General features: G+C 38.0%; 2 protein-coding genes across 2 annotated transcripts; one reads left to right on the forward strand and one right to left on the reverse strand.

The window, feature by feature from the left end:
- Window positions 1-3,310: 3,310 nt before the first annotated feature.
- Window positions 3,311-7,643, reverse strand: LOC139719040 (caveolin-3-like). The gene is made up of 3 exons (XM_071630483.1): window positions 7,533-7,643; window positions 5,311-5,498; window positions 3,311-3,494 (listed from the first exon to the last, which is right to left on the reverse strand). The coding sequence occupies exons 1-3, from the start codon at window positions 7,641-7,643 to the stop codon at window positions 3,311-3,313; spliced, it is 483 nt and encodes a 160-aa protein (XP_071486584.1).
- Window positions 7,644-12,644: 5,001 nt separating this feature from the next.
- Window positions 12,645-13,052, forward strand: LOC139719041 (uncharacterized). The gene has a single exon (XM_071630484.1). The coding sequence runs from the start codon at window positions 12,645-12,647 to the stop codon at window positions 13,050-13,052; it is 408 nt and encodes a 135-aa protein (XP_071486585.1).
- The last annotated feature ends 4,807 nt before the right edge of the window (window positions 13,053-17,859 follow it).

Genomic DNA, 17,859 nt, shown 5'->3' on the forward strand with positions numbered 1-17,859 from the left:
AGTTCACTTCATTTGCTTTGTTTGAAGCTATTGTCATAATGTCAATTCTCATTTAATGTTAATAAAATTGTGGACAGTTGTAAATATAAGTCGATATCATTTTGTGCATTGAATGTACCATAGCGATCCGTAAGCGCATGTGAAACTAAGATGTACATCATGATAATGATAAAATATAGAGATGTTTATTTATTGATATCTGTTGAGTACTGTTTTCATTCTATTCTTTTTTTTCTAATGTGTTTTCTTCATGTGTGCGTGTAAACTCACATATCAGAGAAAGAGGAAATGTGTTTAGATTTAATTACGTCATCTTAAACTAAATATTTCTTCAAAATGTAAATTACTATCTTTTTAAGCTTCAGTTCCAATGTGATGATGCTGTTTATACTGAAATAGATAATTATGTTGTAAAAAGTTCCTCCAAATGCTCCTGATGTAAAGCTTTGAATATCAAATCGGGTCTACCGGTTATCAATTCCATTTTATGATACTTGAACCTAATGATGTCTACCTCGTAAAGTCGAATCCTTTTTAGCTTAGGTATTTTACTTACATTTTCAACATTCGATTATTTTACGTGTAGCTTCGCCCGTGCACTTTGTTAGCCAGGCGTCACACTGCCCCGAAGTTTAGGAAAGATGGACACACGACGAAGGAAAAAAATCAAATTCGGCTCTGATTGTAGAATAAAAGTATTCGGGAGGGCATCTTAAAACCATCGTATGATGACCGCCGGTAGAGTTTCTAAGGCTGCTAACAAAAGCTTTGTCTTTCGATCGACTTTTAACCAAGTACGGGGCTAACTTCGCAAGAAATGGAAAATTTCATATTCGTATGGCCATCTCGTGACTAGTTGGGGATAGTGTGACGCCAGCCTTTTTGTTATCTATGTTTATCTTTTGTTTTTGTTATCTATGTTTGACATGCATGATACTGTGGGCGCGGTAGTTCGATTCAGCAGCTATGCGTAGCTTATATATTGTTGTATCATTATGGTAAATTATTGATCATCCAGCCATATACTCATTTGTTGTAGTCTTTGGTACTCATGAACCAAAGAGCATATCTCGACTTTTTATAGGTTGTACATGAGTTAAATTCGTTATGGTACTCAAAGATTATTCTGTTTGGCGAAGCGTTAGTCCTGTGGTTGACTTTGATTTAAGTGATAACCAGCTCATTGTTTAGCGTGTTTACTTAGCCTAAAACTGTCAGCGAAGGAATTTTATCGCTGCTAGAAGAGGGAAAATAGACCGTACCCTAAGATTTTACTCAGGTAAGTTTCGTTTCTTTTCATGATGTCTCTGTAATCTTCTTTGATAACGTCTTTGTAATTCTTGTGGTAATTCTGACTTTAACAGTATTATATCAATCTTGCGCCCCGCGGCGTACTGATCGAGTTATTGTTGTTAATGACTTACAATAATAATTACGTGTCTCTATATATAGCCTTTGATACTAATGACTTGAAACTGGGTAATCATACTGTTTCTAAGTGACTGGTCCGTATTTTCAGGAGAGGGTATCAAGGTGCTTTTTCAAGAGTGGAATTACTAATTGTCATTCTAAATCTGGCAAAGAAATGTGACATGTAAGCGCCAAGAAAATTGTTTGAAGTCATGCGTATGACAATGTGCTATAATACGTTGATTTGTTCCGAGTCTCATTTTATACTCCAAGTATTAGTATTGCAAAGGTACACACACACAAGAATCTGTAAAGTTACATATCTATACGCTTGCTTTTACCGATCACGACATGGTTCCTTTCTCAGATTAAGTATTTGAATTCAAAGTGAGAGGTTTGTAACGTCTCCCATCGTTATTCTGAAATTACGCTGCGTGCTGACAAAACAGTACAAGAATAATATCATGAAATTCGTATAAGACACAAACATGGCATAAGGTGTTTTATTCTTCATTGAGAAAACAGAATCATAATGACAAAGTACTATTTGTTAAAGGAATAAATTACCATTCACGAGACCTTCTTCTGCTTTGTGACTCCTGGTTACACTTTTCTTGTCTGACACTAATCGCACGTTTCCTTGTTAAATATATCAAAACAGCTGTCAAACTAGTTTATGCATATTCAAAGATACAGCAGTGGAGTATTTTGATTGTTTCTCTGTTGTAAAACTGCACTTATAGAGAAACTGCACTTATAGAGAAGCACACAAACCATCAAACGGGTCTACAAACATATTCAATTCTTATGCATACCATTCTAAAAAAAAAAAATGTTGCATCTGTTAGCAACGAAAAAATATGATCACTCGAGATAGCCATCACCTATGCGTGAAAATTTGATTCAAAAGCATTGATATATATTTACTGTATGATTCGACACTTGGTTGTTATCAGGAATCAAGCCCGTGGCGCTGAATGTATTTTTAAAGCGACCGATCAATTGATAAATCATAACTGTTCAATTTTGATCAAAATCAACTGATATAGGGATTACCACACTCTACTGCCTAAAATCATTTGTCTACATGATAGTGAAAATTATTGAATATTTCATTTGTGGCTTATGCTTTTTACGTGTCTATACACACACCTATACCAACAAATACTAACTCACTCATATACACACACACATACTTACATAACTATACATACAAACAGAAAAGAGAATTATCGCTTGTGTCTTCTTGTAAGAGGCAACATTTTTGCATATTACGCATAATGAATTATCGCTGGTACAAAGGTTTGACATCGTTCGCTAAAATAAATTTCGGCGCTTAATACAGCCGAGAAGTAAATATAGGTTCTCTGTCCATTCTTTCATTATTTTGATACCGTCTGTATTCATTTATCCACCTGAGAGAGAAATTATAGTTTCTCAAAGAGTTAACTTTGTATAATGAAACAAAATATAACACAAAATAAGGATGCAAGAAATATTGAAGGTGGAGGGTTATGGTTAATCGCCACAGATAGAAATAAAAGGAATACAAAATATAGAGGAAGTGACGTCTAAAAGACTCCTATACAGTAAGCGCTTCGACACTTTAAGAAAAGAAAGAGTATATATACACATTCATACCGCTAACATACTCATGTACACACAAACACACACACATACACACACACGCACATACAATAACCCTGAATGTTAAACACTTTACAGTGCCCGTTAGCTGTTGCTGAAATAGAGGAAACAGACAGAGAGACTGTTCCTTTGCATGTTCCGCGTCTCATGAATAATGATCAACGTTCTACGAGCTTCCGGAACAGAGCTGGAACCAGAACGACGTGATTATAGCTCACATCGTTTGTCCAAGGAGGTTTAGGCTTTCGAGACGCTATATATTCGACTCGTCACCAGCTGCACCAGGAGTAGTTGGTATGAAGACGACCTTAATTCGAGAGAACATGAGCGCCACACTCTCATAGCACGGATCACAGAACGCCTTGATGCAGATGGCGTAACTCTTGGTAGCACAGACCAACTTGATCATGTAGGCCTTCAAACACGGCACCACGCACCTGTAGGAAAAGATAATTGTGAACACAAAAGTGACTACCTGAATTTCATTCCCTGTCGGTTTCCTCTTTCAAATCTATTACAAAAAAGTACAATATACAACTAACTTGCAAACACTCATGAACGGAAAATCGAGATGGGGTGTGCAGCCCTTGTAGTGGGTGATCTACACTTTTGAACTGCATCGGCTTTCGGGAAATAAGACATGGTGCAATGTTATCTCTTATATAGACGTTTCAACTTCGGAAATACAAATGCAACCGAGAGAACAAGGCTGATCACTGAAATATGCACACAATAGGAGCTGAAAGTAGCAACAGTGGACAAACGTCCTCGCATAATTATTTCATGGTGACCATGGTGACGGTTGTTTGCCCGTAGTTATAGGAGAGAGACGAACACGGCTTCGAGGAGCCCGTATAGCTACGGTGACTTTGATAGCGGTGATTAATGATCAGAACAGTGTGATGTCCGGTGATATAAAATGAATCAGACTTGGTAAGAGAAGAGGGTAACGTTTGTGAAGATTGTGATGATGATAATGGTGATGACTATAATGAAAGTAATGATGCTGGCAAGTAAGTAGTTATGATATATTTATGCTGGTTTTAAGAGCTTTCGATGACATTGGAAATGTTGCATGATATTCGGAATGCCGAAGAGACAACGAATTGGTTTTGTTCAGGACAGCGATATACAGTCATAAAGTTTTGTGGAATGAGAAATGAATTTGAACATATGAAATTTTTAAAAAAGTTCATGGATGGTGATGACGGTGATTTCGATGATGTTGGGGATGATGGTACTAATGATGGCGGGATAAATATGATGGTGATGATGGAGGCTATGTGGCATAGTTGAAAATGTTTGAACATAGCTGGGGTATGGCGTTTAGAATGACAAGCAAGGATCAGTCGGTGCAGGGAAGATGGTGGCGGCATTAAGAAGTAGTATTGATGACAGCTGAGATGATGTTGATGTTTTCTATGATGGAATGGTAGTGACGGCGGTATTGAAATTGATGATGGTGATGGCGGTGATGGTGATGACGATGGTGATGGCGATGGCGATAGTGATGGTGGTGTGGTGATGGTGATAATGATGGCGATGGTGATGACGATGGCGATGGTGATGGTGATGGCGATAGTGATGGTGAAGGTGATGGTGATATGGTGATGGTAATGGCGATGGTAATAGTGATGGTGATGGTGATGGTGATGGTGATGGTGATGGTGATGGTGATGGTGATGGTGATGGTGATGGTGATGTGATGGTGATGGTGATGGTGATGGTGATGGTGATGGTGATGGTGATGGTGATGGTGATGGTGATGGTGATGGTGATGGTGATGGTGATGGTGATGGTGATGGTGATGGTGATGGTGATAGTGATGGTGATGGTGATGGTGATGGTGATGGTAATGGTGATGGTGATGGTGATGGTGATGGTGATGGTGATGGTGATGGTGATGGTGATGGTTATTGGTTATGGTGATGGTGATGTAGGTGTTGATGGTGACGGTGATGGTGATGGTGATGGCGATGATGATGGCGGTAGTGATAGTGAATGGATGTTGGTAGTGATGGTGATAGTGGTAGTGATGATGATGGCGAAAACTGTGATCATGATGAACAATGACAGTAATGGTGGGCTCATGATGTCGAAGTCGGTGATGGTTGTAACGATAGAATAGCAATGATAGTGGTGGTGATGCTGATGATGATGATGATGACGATGGTCAATTAAATGGTGAAGGTGCTGGCGGCAATGGCGGCAGGCACAATGATAATGACAGAGCTGGTCGAAATGCCTCCTTACCAGATGTGGCAGAATGACAGAATGGCGAAGTACAAGCCCCAGCAGAAAGCGGCAGGGATGCTGCAAACTGCGCTGCAACAAGTGTAGCAACAATCCTTGCTCCAGTTGTACGTGTTGAAGCTTGTCACCCAGGTCTTCTCCGAGCTGTGAATGCCGTCTGGCTCTGCGAACACCTCGTGCCAGAACACCTACACACCAATGAAGACATTGTACTCATATGAGTAGACGTTTCAGCAATCATCACTGATGTTCTGTTTAGCTATGACTTGATTACACCTGTATAAATGTGAGGCTTTTTTATTTATTCTACTAAGTCTACGATGTCTTGTACACTTACAGGATAAGAAGTTTAGTTGTATCACTTTTCTTAACACGTTTACCCAAATTATATGCAATCGCAATTCACCAAAAACCGTGGGATTTATCATGTAATGTGAAGAATGACTACGGAGTGTACAGTGAACAACTCTTTAACTCAAACTTCTCTCTACAATCTAAATTCAAACAAAATAAAATACAGCATACATGACATTGCCACGATGGCAATCACAAGGATCACTAACGCGATGGACGATCGATGTAGGCCTTACACACATTATTTTTTCTTTTAAATCTGTGTTTGCTTAATGAGTGTATCTGTTTGTTCTTGTGATTATGTTGTCATAGCTAGGGCTCGCATCAAGATGGTCGCGTCCTCCATGGCTCCAAGCGTATAGCAGCATCGTCAAACGATGCATCTCAGCGTGTGAGCACTCTTTACAGTATGATGGCATGCAAGCAAGGCGTCCGGTCACTGATGGAGGAGCGCACGAAGTGACCGGAAGATTTGCTTCATGATCCTATTTAGGAACATTCTATAGCTGATATCAGTAGAAGACAGTTGCTCGTCGAGGAACAGCATAATGTGTGTACAAGAGTGTGTGTGGCTGTGTATGATGTGTATACGTGAGTTCGCCATTCAAACTGATGGGTGTGTGCTTGTGTATCGATTCTATGTGCTTAGGTGGGGTGGTCCACGGCGCCTGCGTGAGTGTGCATGGGTGACTGGAGAGAAGAAATAGGTGTGCGTGAGTGTAGATAACGTGTTGCTTTACTTGAATCACGGGGCTTGAGCTCCACGCTTGAATCTTAATGCAATATCCATTACTTACAGACCGAGTCAGTTTTTAAAGTGCTCAATTGCCAGTAAATTTACGCGAGTACTGTTTTTAATATTCACCAAGTCACAAAGCAAGCGAGGTGACTGGCAAGGAAGCAGAACGAGTGAGCGCACAATGTTGTTTCAATTATCCATGGTTTCTTTTTTTAGGAATCCATAGACCGTTGAAAGAAAACAAACAGTGAAGAATAAAAGCACTGGATAACAAAGAGTTTTTACTCGCTATAGCAAATAATGGGACACAGGAAGAATTGTCTGCTGTTTGCAAGATGACATCACAATAATACTGTTTCCACGATTGAAATGTAAAGAATGTCTGAAGAGATGGTACAGGCCTATGGACACGCATGTACACGTATTGCAATAAAGTTAAAAAGCCTTTACTCACAAAACTTGAAAATAAAATTCCTATAATATCACAATTCAGTCACGCAGGTGAAATCCATGGAAAAAAAATCGATGAAAAGCAATCAAAAGATCAACAGTGCAACAAGGTGAAGTTTAGGCCAATACATTAATCATACTCTGGCGATTTTGAATAATGAAGATTATGATAATTATGTGACATTGATAATACTGGTATTTTGTATATCAATCAGTTAAAACGATGTGATAACACAAAGAAAAGCATATCAAAATGTACAATTGACGTGCATTTCAAGCACACTACAATACCTCGACACCAAAACGTTTAGATACCAGGATCTTTTTGTCTACTGAATAAATCTAGACATGACTCTACAATCATAGTTACCACAAAGACCTGAATACTCCATATCCGTAATAATTCTATAGGTCGCGTACAACGAAAAACTATCATTTTGAAACCCTGAAGCTTAGCACAAAACTGTGCATCTCCAATGGATACGTGACTAGATATGTTAATCAGAGACGTCCATACTTTATATACTCTCCGAAATATATACCAAATATTAATACTTCATCACCCAGACCTTATTACATTGACTGACTGATTATGGGAATCTGCTGTGTCCCCGCGTGGACATTTCTTGATATTACAGGATGCTTCAGAAAACGGTCAATCCATTGTAAGCATATTCACCTTCACATGACTGTTGATGTCATCTGGATCGCGGTCATCCATCGCCAGACCCTCCGGGACTTTGATCCTGACATCTCCCGTTCCGCTCGCGGGCTGCTGTGTCTCCGCCATCATTATACGCAATCGTCAGCGGGTCGCACGATGAACAAGGACCTGAAGAAGGATCACGAAGTCGTCGAGGAGATCGAGTGGTGGCAGCGATGCCCTTCTGGCGAGTGTAGACAAGGCGGGATTTATCGAACTGGCAGTGTAACGGACGAGCCGTGAAAGAAAAGGGTGTGCGCTCAGTCCCTTCTTGGAGGTCAACCCTACCACTATGGGCACGAACAGTCTAATTAGTCCTCTCTGCCACAGCTTTAAGTCGCCCAGTTTACTCACGCTCTTATGCAATCATGCAAACATAGCGAACACCAATGCTTCTCAAATGCGTTTCGCAGCATATGCATGTATTCTTGCAGGAGGCTTGCAAGAGCTGGGACTAGCTTTGGATCTGAACAAACAGTCCGTCGTTAATATCGTTTAGGGGACCTATGTATAGTGTATATACGGGGCTTGCTAGCTGTACGACCGTGTTTGTTCGAACACGAATCTAGATTAGATAAAATGAAAGAGGAGTGGTCAGAACAAATTTTTCCTAAGACTAAGAGCGATGGATTTTGATGATAACGGGACTCATCAGATTACCTTCCAATCGTTGGTCTTGGTGAATTCATATCATGATTTTTGTTGCTTTATATATAGTTGCTTTTAGACTTAGGCCTATACAAACATGCCTGCGACACATAAAGGAAAACAAAATCTGCAGAATTGCTCACTTTAAAAGAGGGCCTTGTTGCAGAGATTACTAACATTTATTCCTGTTTTTCATATCTATGTATATATTCTCTCTTCTATATTTCTACATATAGGCCCCTAAATGAGATAATGAAATAATGCTTGTGTGATTTGAACACAAATGTACAAAATAAACTTCGAAGTGTGATTTTTAAACATGTGGAGCATAACAAAATTGTGCATTTCGTATATGATATACCAAGAGTCGTAACCATGTGATATTTTTTGCTTGCAAGTAAAGGAAAATGTCGCTATCGTAAGTGTCTGGAAGGGCGTTCGGAAAATGTGAAACTTGGGGTTGTTTTTTTATTCCCCTTTGTTCTTGATACCATGCTGTTACCCGTGGAGATATTGATTAGTAAATCTGTACCCTTTCAAACGCGCCGGAAAGTGAACAATCCAAATCGAAATGGATGCGAAAGCGATAGCGTCCCAATGACAAGTGCCTTCCCGATGTTCATGCAACCTTTCTTCCTTTTTTTTTTATTTTTCTTTTTTTACGACGCGTGTTATCTAGCTGCACCCGCTCTAAGATTTTTCCCCAGAACACCGTCTTATGAACATTTTCTGCAGTATACATTGTCAATTACAATAATTGCAATAACCATAGCTACAACTGGAATACTCGCAGCTAAATGGTTGTTACCGGCTGCGATAACAGGATTTATCAAGTAATTTGTGTGGCAGGTGTATATACATAGGTACTGCTTTATATTCGTAAAACGGAAAGCATGTTTATCCCGCATATAAAAACCGTGTCTGAGAGCTGAGAAGCCATAATAACAGAGGCAACTCTCTTAAGATGCTTAGCTGATCTCAAGGAGAACAGAGCAAACATCTTAAATTGCCGACATGCGGAACGCGAGCATGACTATGACACTATCCCATGGAATCGATTGTTAAAAGCTAGAGTTTATTTTGCCAGTTCTGAAATGAAAGGAAAAGAAAATACAGCGAAATGTCTTCGGCGGAATGTTTCGTTGTTTGATTACAGTCGATAAGCATTCCGTCACAACATCTGAGCTATACTAATGAGCATTCTTTCTTGATTATTAATGATAAGAGGCATCATATCTAAAGAATCTTTCGGTCACACACAACTTGTAAAATTATTGTATTTGACACAAGCAGCGAATGTTTCATAATCTTTATGCCTCTCTTATGGCTGTTATGATAATGTGCAACCGAACGGGAAGATTACGATCATTTTGACATGGTGGAAAGTATGTGTCATTCTTAATTCGTTTACATAGTAGCCAAATACCTGACAACAAGTAGTCAATCGGCGTATCACATGCCCATATAAAAAGCATGTCGATGAAAGTATATAGAAATGTTTTGGTATACTTTTGACAATGGAAGATATCGTTCCTGAAGATGTATTATCAATGCTTTTTCTGATACTACCACACTTGTTGCAAGTTAGATTGAGGAAATTCATATTCAGGCCACTTAAATACAATGAGATTGTTGCAAAAAAAAGACTGTTCGAATAATAACGCATTCTTACAATAATTGTCCACGTAGACATTTATTTACTATGACTAAGATTCTTTTAATCCAGGAATTAATTACACTGAATACTCTAAGTACAATTTTTGCACTGGAAACCTCCCACGAATGCGTCTTTAATTTAATGGTTATATAGGGAAATAATCTATTGTCTTATTACATTTATTCGTACAATATACACTATAGACAACAAACTTTCCAACACAAGCACTCGGTGCGCTTACTATACACAATCACGTTCTTTATTCATTGCGAAGTGTATAGGAATTACACAATGGAACAATTTAAGGGATGATATAACTTCTCGTGGAACATTAGCACAATTCTTGTTAAAAATCTTTCAAAAGGGGACTTTTTGGTAGTTTGCTGTAAACTTGTGGGAATCTCATCAGAGAGGATCCAGCTTCAAATATAAGCATATTTCTTTATTTCTTATTACCAAAAGAATAGAGCTACTTCTCTGCATTGCGTCCTCAGTGTTTGTGTTTATCTTTTTTATGTGTGTGTGTGAGTTAAATGTATTATTATTTGTATATGATTATGTTAATGGCATTCATTTATTGTCATTTTAACATGAATGTTGATCATCACATCAAATTGTTCTTCAACACTAATAATAGATATTGCTTTGTAATTAATCATCAATCATGATTGGTTATAGAATAAACTGAATTGAATTGAGAGGGAAAAAAAGAAGAAAAAATGCCATGAAATATGGCCGACCTCCTCTACCCACCCCCCCCCCCCCCAGTAGTATAAATCTTGGTACAACCCCAGAAGCTTTGTCAATTCGTTTCTTGTCGATAAGCATCCTGTAATCCGCAAATGAATGGTGTCGCGATTCACTGACTGCTATATACATCGCATCTGTCCCGAGTTTTTTCTTCCACCGATTCCTCTTATAAACAATGTCATGTCACCGACATGTGTTCGCACATTCTTCTTCAACAAATAGTGCTGGTGCACCCATAAAGATAAGAAAAATAAAAGAATAAAGTCCAGCATTATCACGAATTGACCTCTCTATATGTGTAAGAGCTCCGTTTGGTTTAGACATGCACCGCAGGTCTGAATATTTTCAGTGTAAGCAGATTGCCATGTGGATTGTGTGCCGAGTAGGATTTGTCAAGAACTATATATCAATCTGAATGGATCGAATGTTTGGAAATGTCCACTAGAAGACATGCGTGTGATGACTTTGTCAACACATGGACGGGGCACGAGGTGAAATGATCCGTAACACGCTTTACACTTTATGACAGTGAATACTTTATTACAAGAGTATGGGGGCGTTTTTAACAATGTATATACGCAAGCCGAGTACAATCATGCTGACCACAGTGCACTCTATACATGACAACGCTTCATGAAAGGAGTTTCCTCATTTCGTGTTAGAGTAACGTTTAAAGAAATTATCATCAACGTGCTAATGTAAACGTTTGACATAAAGGTTTCGACGTCTGAATGCACTCATGCGTGACTAATCGTTCAAAGTCGCAACTTTCGTGTACTAGATAATTTTACTGAAATCAATGAATATACAAAGTGCCCCCATTTACTAAAAAACCCAACACCAACAACAACAACGGTACATCTCTAAAATGGTCCCCAACTGACAGACTTGATCAATTTGGGGAAAATCTGTATACACATGGATAGCTGAAAATCTCTTCTTTCGAACCTGACAATATTATTGTAACAAAATGTTTTATGCTTGAGTGAGCACTGTCCAATTTTGTATATAAAGGGGGTGAAAATCAGGTTGCACAGGAATTGGCTATCCACTTTTGATAAAGTGAAAAGTTATCCAGTTTTAAGAAATTACTGATTGTGTGAGGATGAGTTGGTGCAGTGAATTCAAAAGAATTTATGCATGAATGATCAATATGTTGTATTTTTAAACACATTTTGACTTTTTTCGTCAGTACCGGATCATCTGATATTGATATCTATTGTGATGATCATTGTGCTCCCGATACTGTGTGGAAGGAAGGGGATGGTTGCGTGTGTGGTGATTTGCGTGTGTGCGGGTGATTGATCGACTGATTGATTGATTGATTGATTGATGGATTGATTGATTGATTGATTGATTGATTGATTGATTGATTGATTGATTGATTGATTGATTGATTGATTGATTGATTGAATCAATGTTTTAATGATTGGATCAGTGTTCGATTCGGTATAATCAAATTTCTTTTCTTGAATAATGATGACATAAACCATGCCAATCCAGCAGCAATCCCAACAATGTTGTTTAATTATTTACCACTGACTAACGGCTTTTCAAACTTCCACATTCAAACTGTGATCGATGATAGCTTTTTAATTACATAACACCATGTCATACATCGCACAAGCCCATATCCATCGGAATCTATTATAAATTAATTCAGTAAAGAACTTCTCATCCTAGCCAGAATGGAAAGGTATTATTAAAGTAGTGAATTCCTGCGCAACCTGATTCTCACGTCCGTTATAAAGTGGGCATATCCACGAAAGCATTATTTTCTGACTTTTTTGGCGTCATGCTACACTCAGAAAAATGAAGAAAGAAAGTAAACGCCTTTTCTAGTTCATATTGATCATACAAGACTTTGATAAGAATCATTGTTCTCATATACCATTAAAGGTTATCTAACCCGCTGCGCGCCACATTAATCTCTCGTCCATGTATTTGTATAAAACTTGTGATTATTATTGACTCATTAACTTAGAGAAAACAAAGATTGAGCTGATGAAGGCACTGGTGACCTCCCTATACGGATGCGAATCATATGGACGCTCAGCAAAAATCTGGAGAAGAAAATAGCCGCTTTCGAGATGAGATGTTTCCGCCGATTACTCGGAATACATTGGCACGATCGCCGCACCAATGCATCGGTGCTGGAAGATATCAGGAGGGAAATCGGGGATTATGAACCACTGCTGGACACAATGAAGAGAAGGAAGCTGCAATGGTTTGGGCATGTCACTCGACGGCCAGGTACACTAGCGCACGGTCGGGTGGATGGGCGGCGAGCTCAAGGAAGACCAAGGAGGAATTGGATGAATGATGTGAGGAGATGGGTGGAGAAGCCGGTGGAAATCTGTATGAGAATGGCGCAGGATAAGGAAACCTGGAGAAGGACATCTCAGTGCCCCAACGGCAGAAATACTACGGGTGTGACCTGACCTGACCTGACCATTAACACACAAAGTGTTAATTGGCTATCGACCTGGTAGGTTAATACAAAAGGATACTTTACGCACGAGTGAACTCATGTGTTTTTGTCCTCCAAGGCACAAAAGTATAAATTGCAGAAATTAACATCTTGTCATTCATTTGCAAATGCCCTCCAAGACAGCAATGATAACAGAAGACCAATTTAACGCAATGAGAGACATGAATGACATAGCAACAATAAATTTTTGTTCCCTTGTATCTCATTAGGTTTATCCTCAAACAAAGGCAAAGTGGGGGAACTAAACGGGAAAATGATACTTTTCTGTAAACTCAAACTTACCTGATGATGCCATTTGAATTTGGATTGAACAGAAGGTTCTTTATTTTCATCCATTATTTTTGCATATCTTTATCTTTAGGGGAAAGAAAGATGTTATAGAGATCATGGTTGATTTTTGCAAATTAATTTGTGTTTCTTTGATTGTTAATATTGTGGAAGAGCACACAATATACTGTATGAATGAGAACTTGTCCAGTTTTGCAATTTTTGCTTTTGTGCCTCGGCAGAGAAAAACCGTACGTGTCCACTCGTGTGTAGAGCTTCCCTTTTTATTGACCTACAGGGTGATAGCCAATTACATGTAAATTTCCTTTGATATGGTAGGCTCTGTATAAAAACGTTAATCTTAGCCAAATAATCAATGAGAAATGTGTACTTGAAAAAGTGTTTACTTTTTTTTTTGGCTGAGTGAAATTTAGACGAAACTTTCATCATATGATTAAAAGATGGAAAATGCCCCAAACTTATTATCACTATCCGTTTTTATTCATTTAACTATTTTGGGAGGGGGTAAAGTGTATTTTTTACACCCTGTAGGGCTTTTCCAAAAAAAGAAAAAAAAACAATACAGAAACAAGTTGTCTATTAATCTAGCTGGTACAACTGGAGGGTACGGACCAGATCAGCATTAGACATTGTTATGGGTGACGTCTGTCCATGAAATTTACGATATAATTACTATAATGATTTAAGGGGAAACAATATTTGAAGGTCACATTTTGTTTGTGACTCAAGTATTTAAGAACCCCCCCCCCCCAAAAAAAAAAAAGACACACAAAACAAAACAAAACCGAAAACAAAACAAAACAAAACAAAAAATATCTAGTCACTTTGGAAAGAGTGCTGGCTACCTCTACGTTCCTCAAGATAGCAGTCTTTATCCACATGAACGCACTTTTTGTCCCCTCATGCAATTCATGAAGAATAAATAAATCTTTTTTTAAAGGTCTTTGCAAATCTGTGCAAACGCTGTAGCATAGTCTCAACAGAGAGTTGTTATTATACGTACATGATCTAAGTGAGAATAATCCTCTGCAGTATTTCTAATATGGTTATAATTTCCTTATTCTTGAATTCAATAAAATGGTAGTTCTGTTACTTCTGAAGCAAAATTAAGAATAAACCATGTAATTACATTACTGTGCCTGCTGGCTTGAAACACATGGATATAACAGACATAATCATACCAGTGGTTATTGGCATGTGGGCACTGATACATCGCTTTGCTTTGAAGGTATGGAGACAGAACTGTATACTGTACTGTACCTCCGTTTAAGCAAGTTGAAAGGCGCCCCCTACAGATGTTTCCCGCAAAGAATCGGTAAGTACTGTGTAGGATCTACATATGTACATACTGTATGATTATTCAAAGTTTATAATTAAGTGAACGTGTCAGATATGGTCTGTTGGCTATATACATATTATTGATTCGAAAATGAAATATGGTTCGTTCTTCCAAGGGTTCGTTAATCCGACGGTTCGTATACGTACTTTCTTTTTTCTTTCTTTTTACATTTTTGGATTAACGAACCTTATTCAATTTTCGGATTAACGGACATAATATAGGAAAATTTGTGTGTTTGGGAATAACGAACATCGTTCAACACACCAATTTAGGCAATTAGTGTACAGGCAAAGAGAACATTGAGGTCATTATTATGTATCATAACCACTGATTACTTTCTTTCTGTCATTCGGTTTTTGGTTTTTGGTTTTCTGTTGTTGTTCTGTTGTTGTTGTTGTTTTTTTTTTTTTTTTTTTTTGGGGGGGGGGGCACTTTATTGTATCAAGAGCAAGAGTGATTCTGACTTTACATTGGTACCAGCAATTTGGCAATCGGCAGCTTTTTGTGGGACATTCTTTGGTAAAAACAAAACAAAGACAAGCAGATTGATGTCTTTGATTAGGCATTATAGCTGTGTCAGTTACAGGCCTTAATTATTCAAAGCAATAATTTCCAGATGAAATAATCTTTTTAGCACACTATGCATCACACATATCCTATGAAACTTGCACATATCACTCTCTCTCTCTCTCTCTTCCCTTGAACATGTATGTAATAAATTTATATGTATATATTTGTGTAGGTATATAATATGTATACTCTGCCTTGAGAATTTCTGGTTTAAAAAAAAAAAAAAATGCGCAAATGTGACTCCAAAATCATCTACACACTAAGGGAGGCACCGATGGCCAAAGCTTGAACGAGAACCACTCGAAATTAGGCTGACTATATTTTGTTTTACATTTGGAATAAAAGAATTAAACTAAAGAAGGGGAAATGTGAGGCAAGAAGTCGTTGGTGGGTGTAATATCTGTCGCAATTGCTCCGTTAAAATTGGTATACATGTATTTCAAAGTGTGACCGTACGAAGAAATGAGCGATATCAAAATTGCTTTGTGATGTCATAATTACTTTGTTACATTTTACAAAAGTGACCGTATCATATTATGAACAGTGGCAAAGCAGCAAGCTATCCATACATCGGAATTGCTTTATCTTGTCACAATCGCTTTGGGACATCATTTCACAAATAGTGCACTATTTGGAAAGTATCGTCATAAACAGTGACGTCATTTTCCAAATAGTATTCCATGGAGTGTCTGTTATACGGGCCCACATTCTCAAATAGCTGAAATTATATATGGATAGCCCGGGAGTGAATAGTGTTTTTTTTTTTTTTTTTTTTTTGGGGGGGGGGGGGTTGAGACACCGAGGTCTATAGTTTTAACCAGAAACCCTAAATTAAGCAAAGTTATATTTGTTTTATATTTTGGATCAAAAATTTAAACAAAAGAAGGGGAAAATGTGGAAATTGCGAAGTGAGAAGTTGTGTCGTAGTGGTGGATGCGATGCTGTGAAAGGACTTTAGTAAGCAGCGCACAATGTCAGGGTGCTTTGTAATGTAGGTATCGTTTTGTTAAAAAGAAAGTTACATTTCACAGAGTGACGATACGAAGCAATGCGCAATATCAGAATGTTTTATGACGTCACAATTGCTGTAGAAATTGTTACATTTCACAGACTGACGGTACGAGAAGCGCGAAATGTCAAAATTGCTTTGTGACGTTACTATTTTTAAAAAGAAATTGTTACATTGACGGTACTCGACGCAAACAGTGTGCGATGTCAGAATTGTTTTGTGACGTAACAATTGTTTTACAAGAAATTGTTACATTTCACAGACTGACGGTACGAGAAGCGCGCAATGTCAGAATTGCTTTATGACGTCACTATTTGTTACATTGACGGTACTCGACGCAAACAGTGCGCGATGTCAGAATTGTTTTGTGACGTAACAATTGTTTGTTAAAAATTGTCACATTTCACAGAGTGACTGTGCAAAGCTGTGCACAATTTCAGAAGTGCTTTTGTGACATCATTTTGCAAGTAGTATACTAGATGTAATATTGCAAAATGTCGTCATAGGAGTGACGTCATTTTGCAAAAACAAGTGCTTCATGGAGTGTCAAACATGCCATCACTCTGATATAGCTGAAAATACCCGTAATCACGTGAAGCTCTTTCAAGCAATCACTAGAGGATGCTTTTTTGATCCAAAACGTAAAAAGTACTATTTGAAAGAAGACGACATTTTGCAAATAGCATAATAATTGCAAAATGACTGCATTTCTGAAATCATGCGCAGCTTTGCACCGCCACTCTGTGAAATATGTATATGAAGAATCTCGAAATGTTCTTTCGTGTCACGTTCATCATTCTATTCGTATTTGTGTAAGACATAAAGCTTTTAAAATGTTGCAGTCAATGATGATTTTGTGATTCTCCTTACATATGAGTAGAGGAACGTGCAGTTGGAAAGTAGGCCTGTAGGGCCCAACAAGACTTTGCCCTGTTCCACTCAGAACGGTACTTTTTTGGAGTCACCTTTGCCCATTATCTTAACAGTAAATTTATTGTTTCACATTTTGGATAATAATTTTAAACAATTCAAAAGAAGGGGAAATTAAAGAAAAAGTGGATGCGTTGTGAGGTATTATAAATACATTCAATTTTGGTAAAATATCTATAGGCCTAGTTTCTGCTGGAAAGGGAAATAAATGAATGAAATTGATAAAAATATTTTACATATACATACATATATATATATATATACCGTATGTTTGTCTGTCGCTGTATGTGTGTGTGTGTGTGTGTGTTTATATTTTGGCTGAAAAAAAAAAGATCCTCGAGTGACTTGTTGAAAGCGCTTCTCGTGATTAAATACTTCATACAAATATACTTTCGTTTTGGTTTTTGATTGTAAGTTTTGCTTTTTACTCCTTTCATATCTTGCCCTATTTTCTGCCTAGACAATTACCTTTTTATCATTGTAAAACTGAAGGAATCATTCATGACCAATAGCCAGAGTCCGGAGACGGGTAAAAACTGAACAATGCAGGCCTGAATGACGTGCATGCATTTCAGTTTGCTTCGGGGTAGGCCCTATATCTGAATCAAGTAACACATATCC

This window comes from Diadema antillarum, unplaced genomic scaffold, assembly GCF_040938485.1.
Source record: "Diadema antillarum isolate AM-2024a unplaced genomic scaffold, OU_Dant_1.0 scf00000103, whole genome shotgun sequence".
Lineage (NCBI taxonomy): Eukaryota > Metazoa > Echinodermata > Echinoidea > Diadematoida > Diadematidae > Diadema > Diadema antillarum.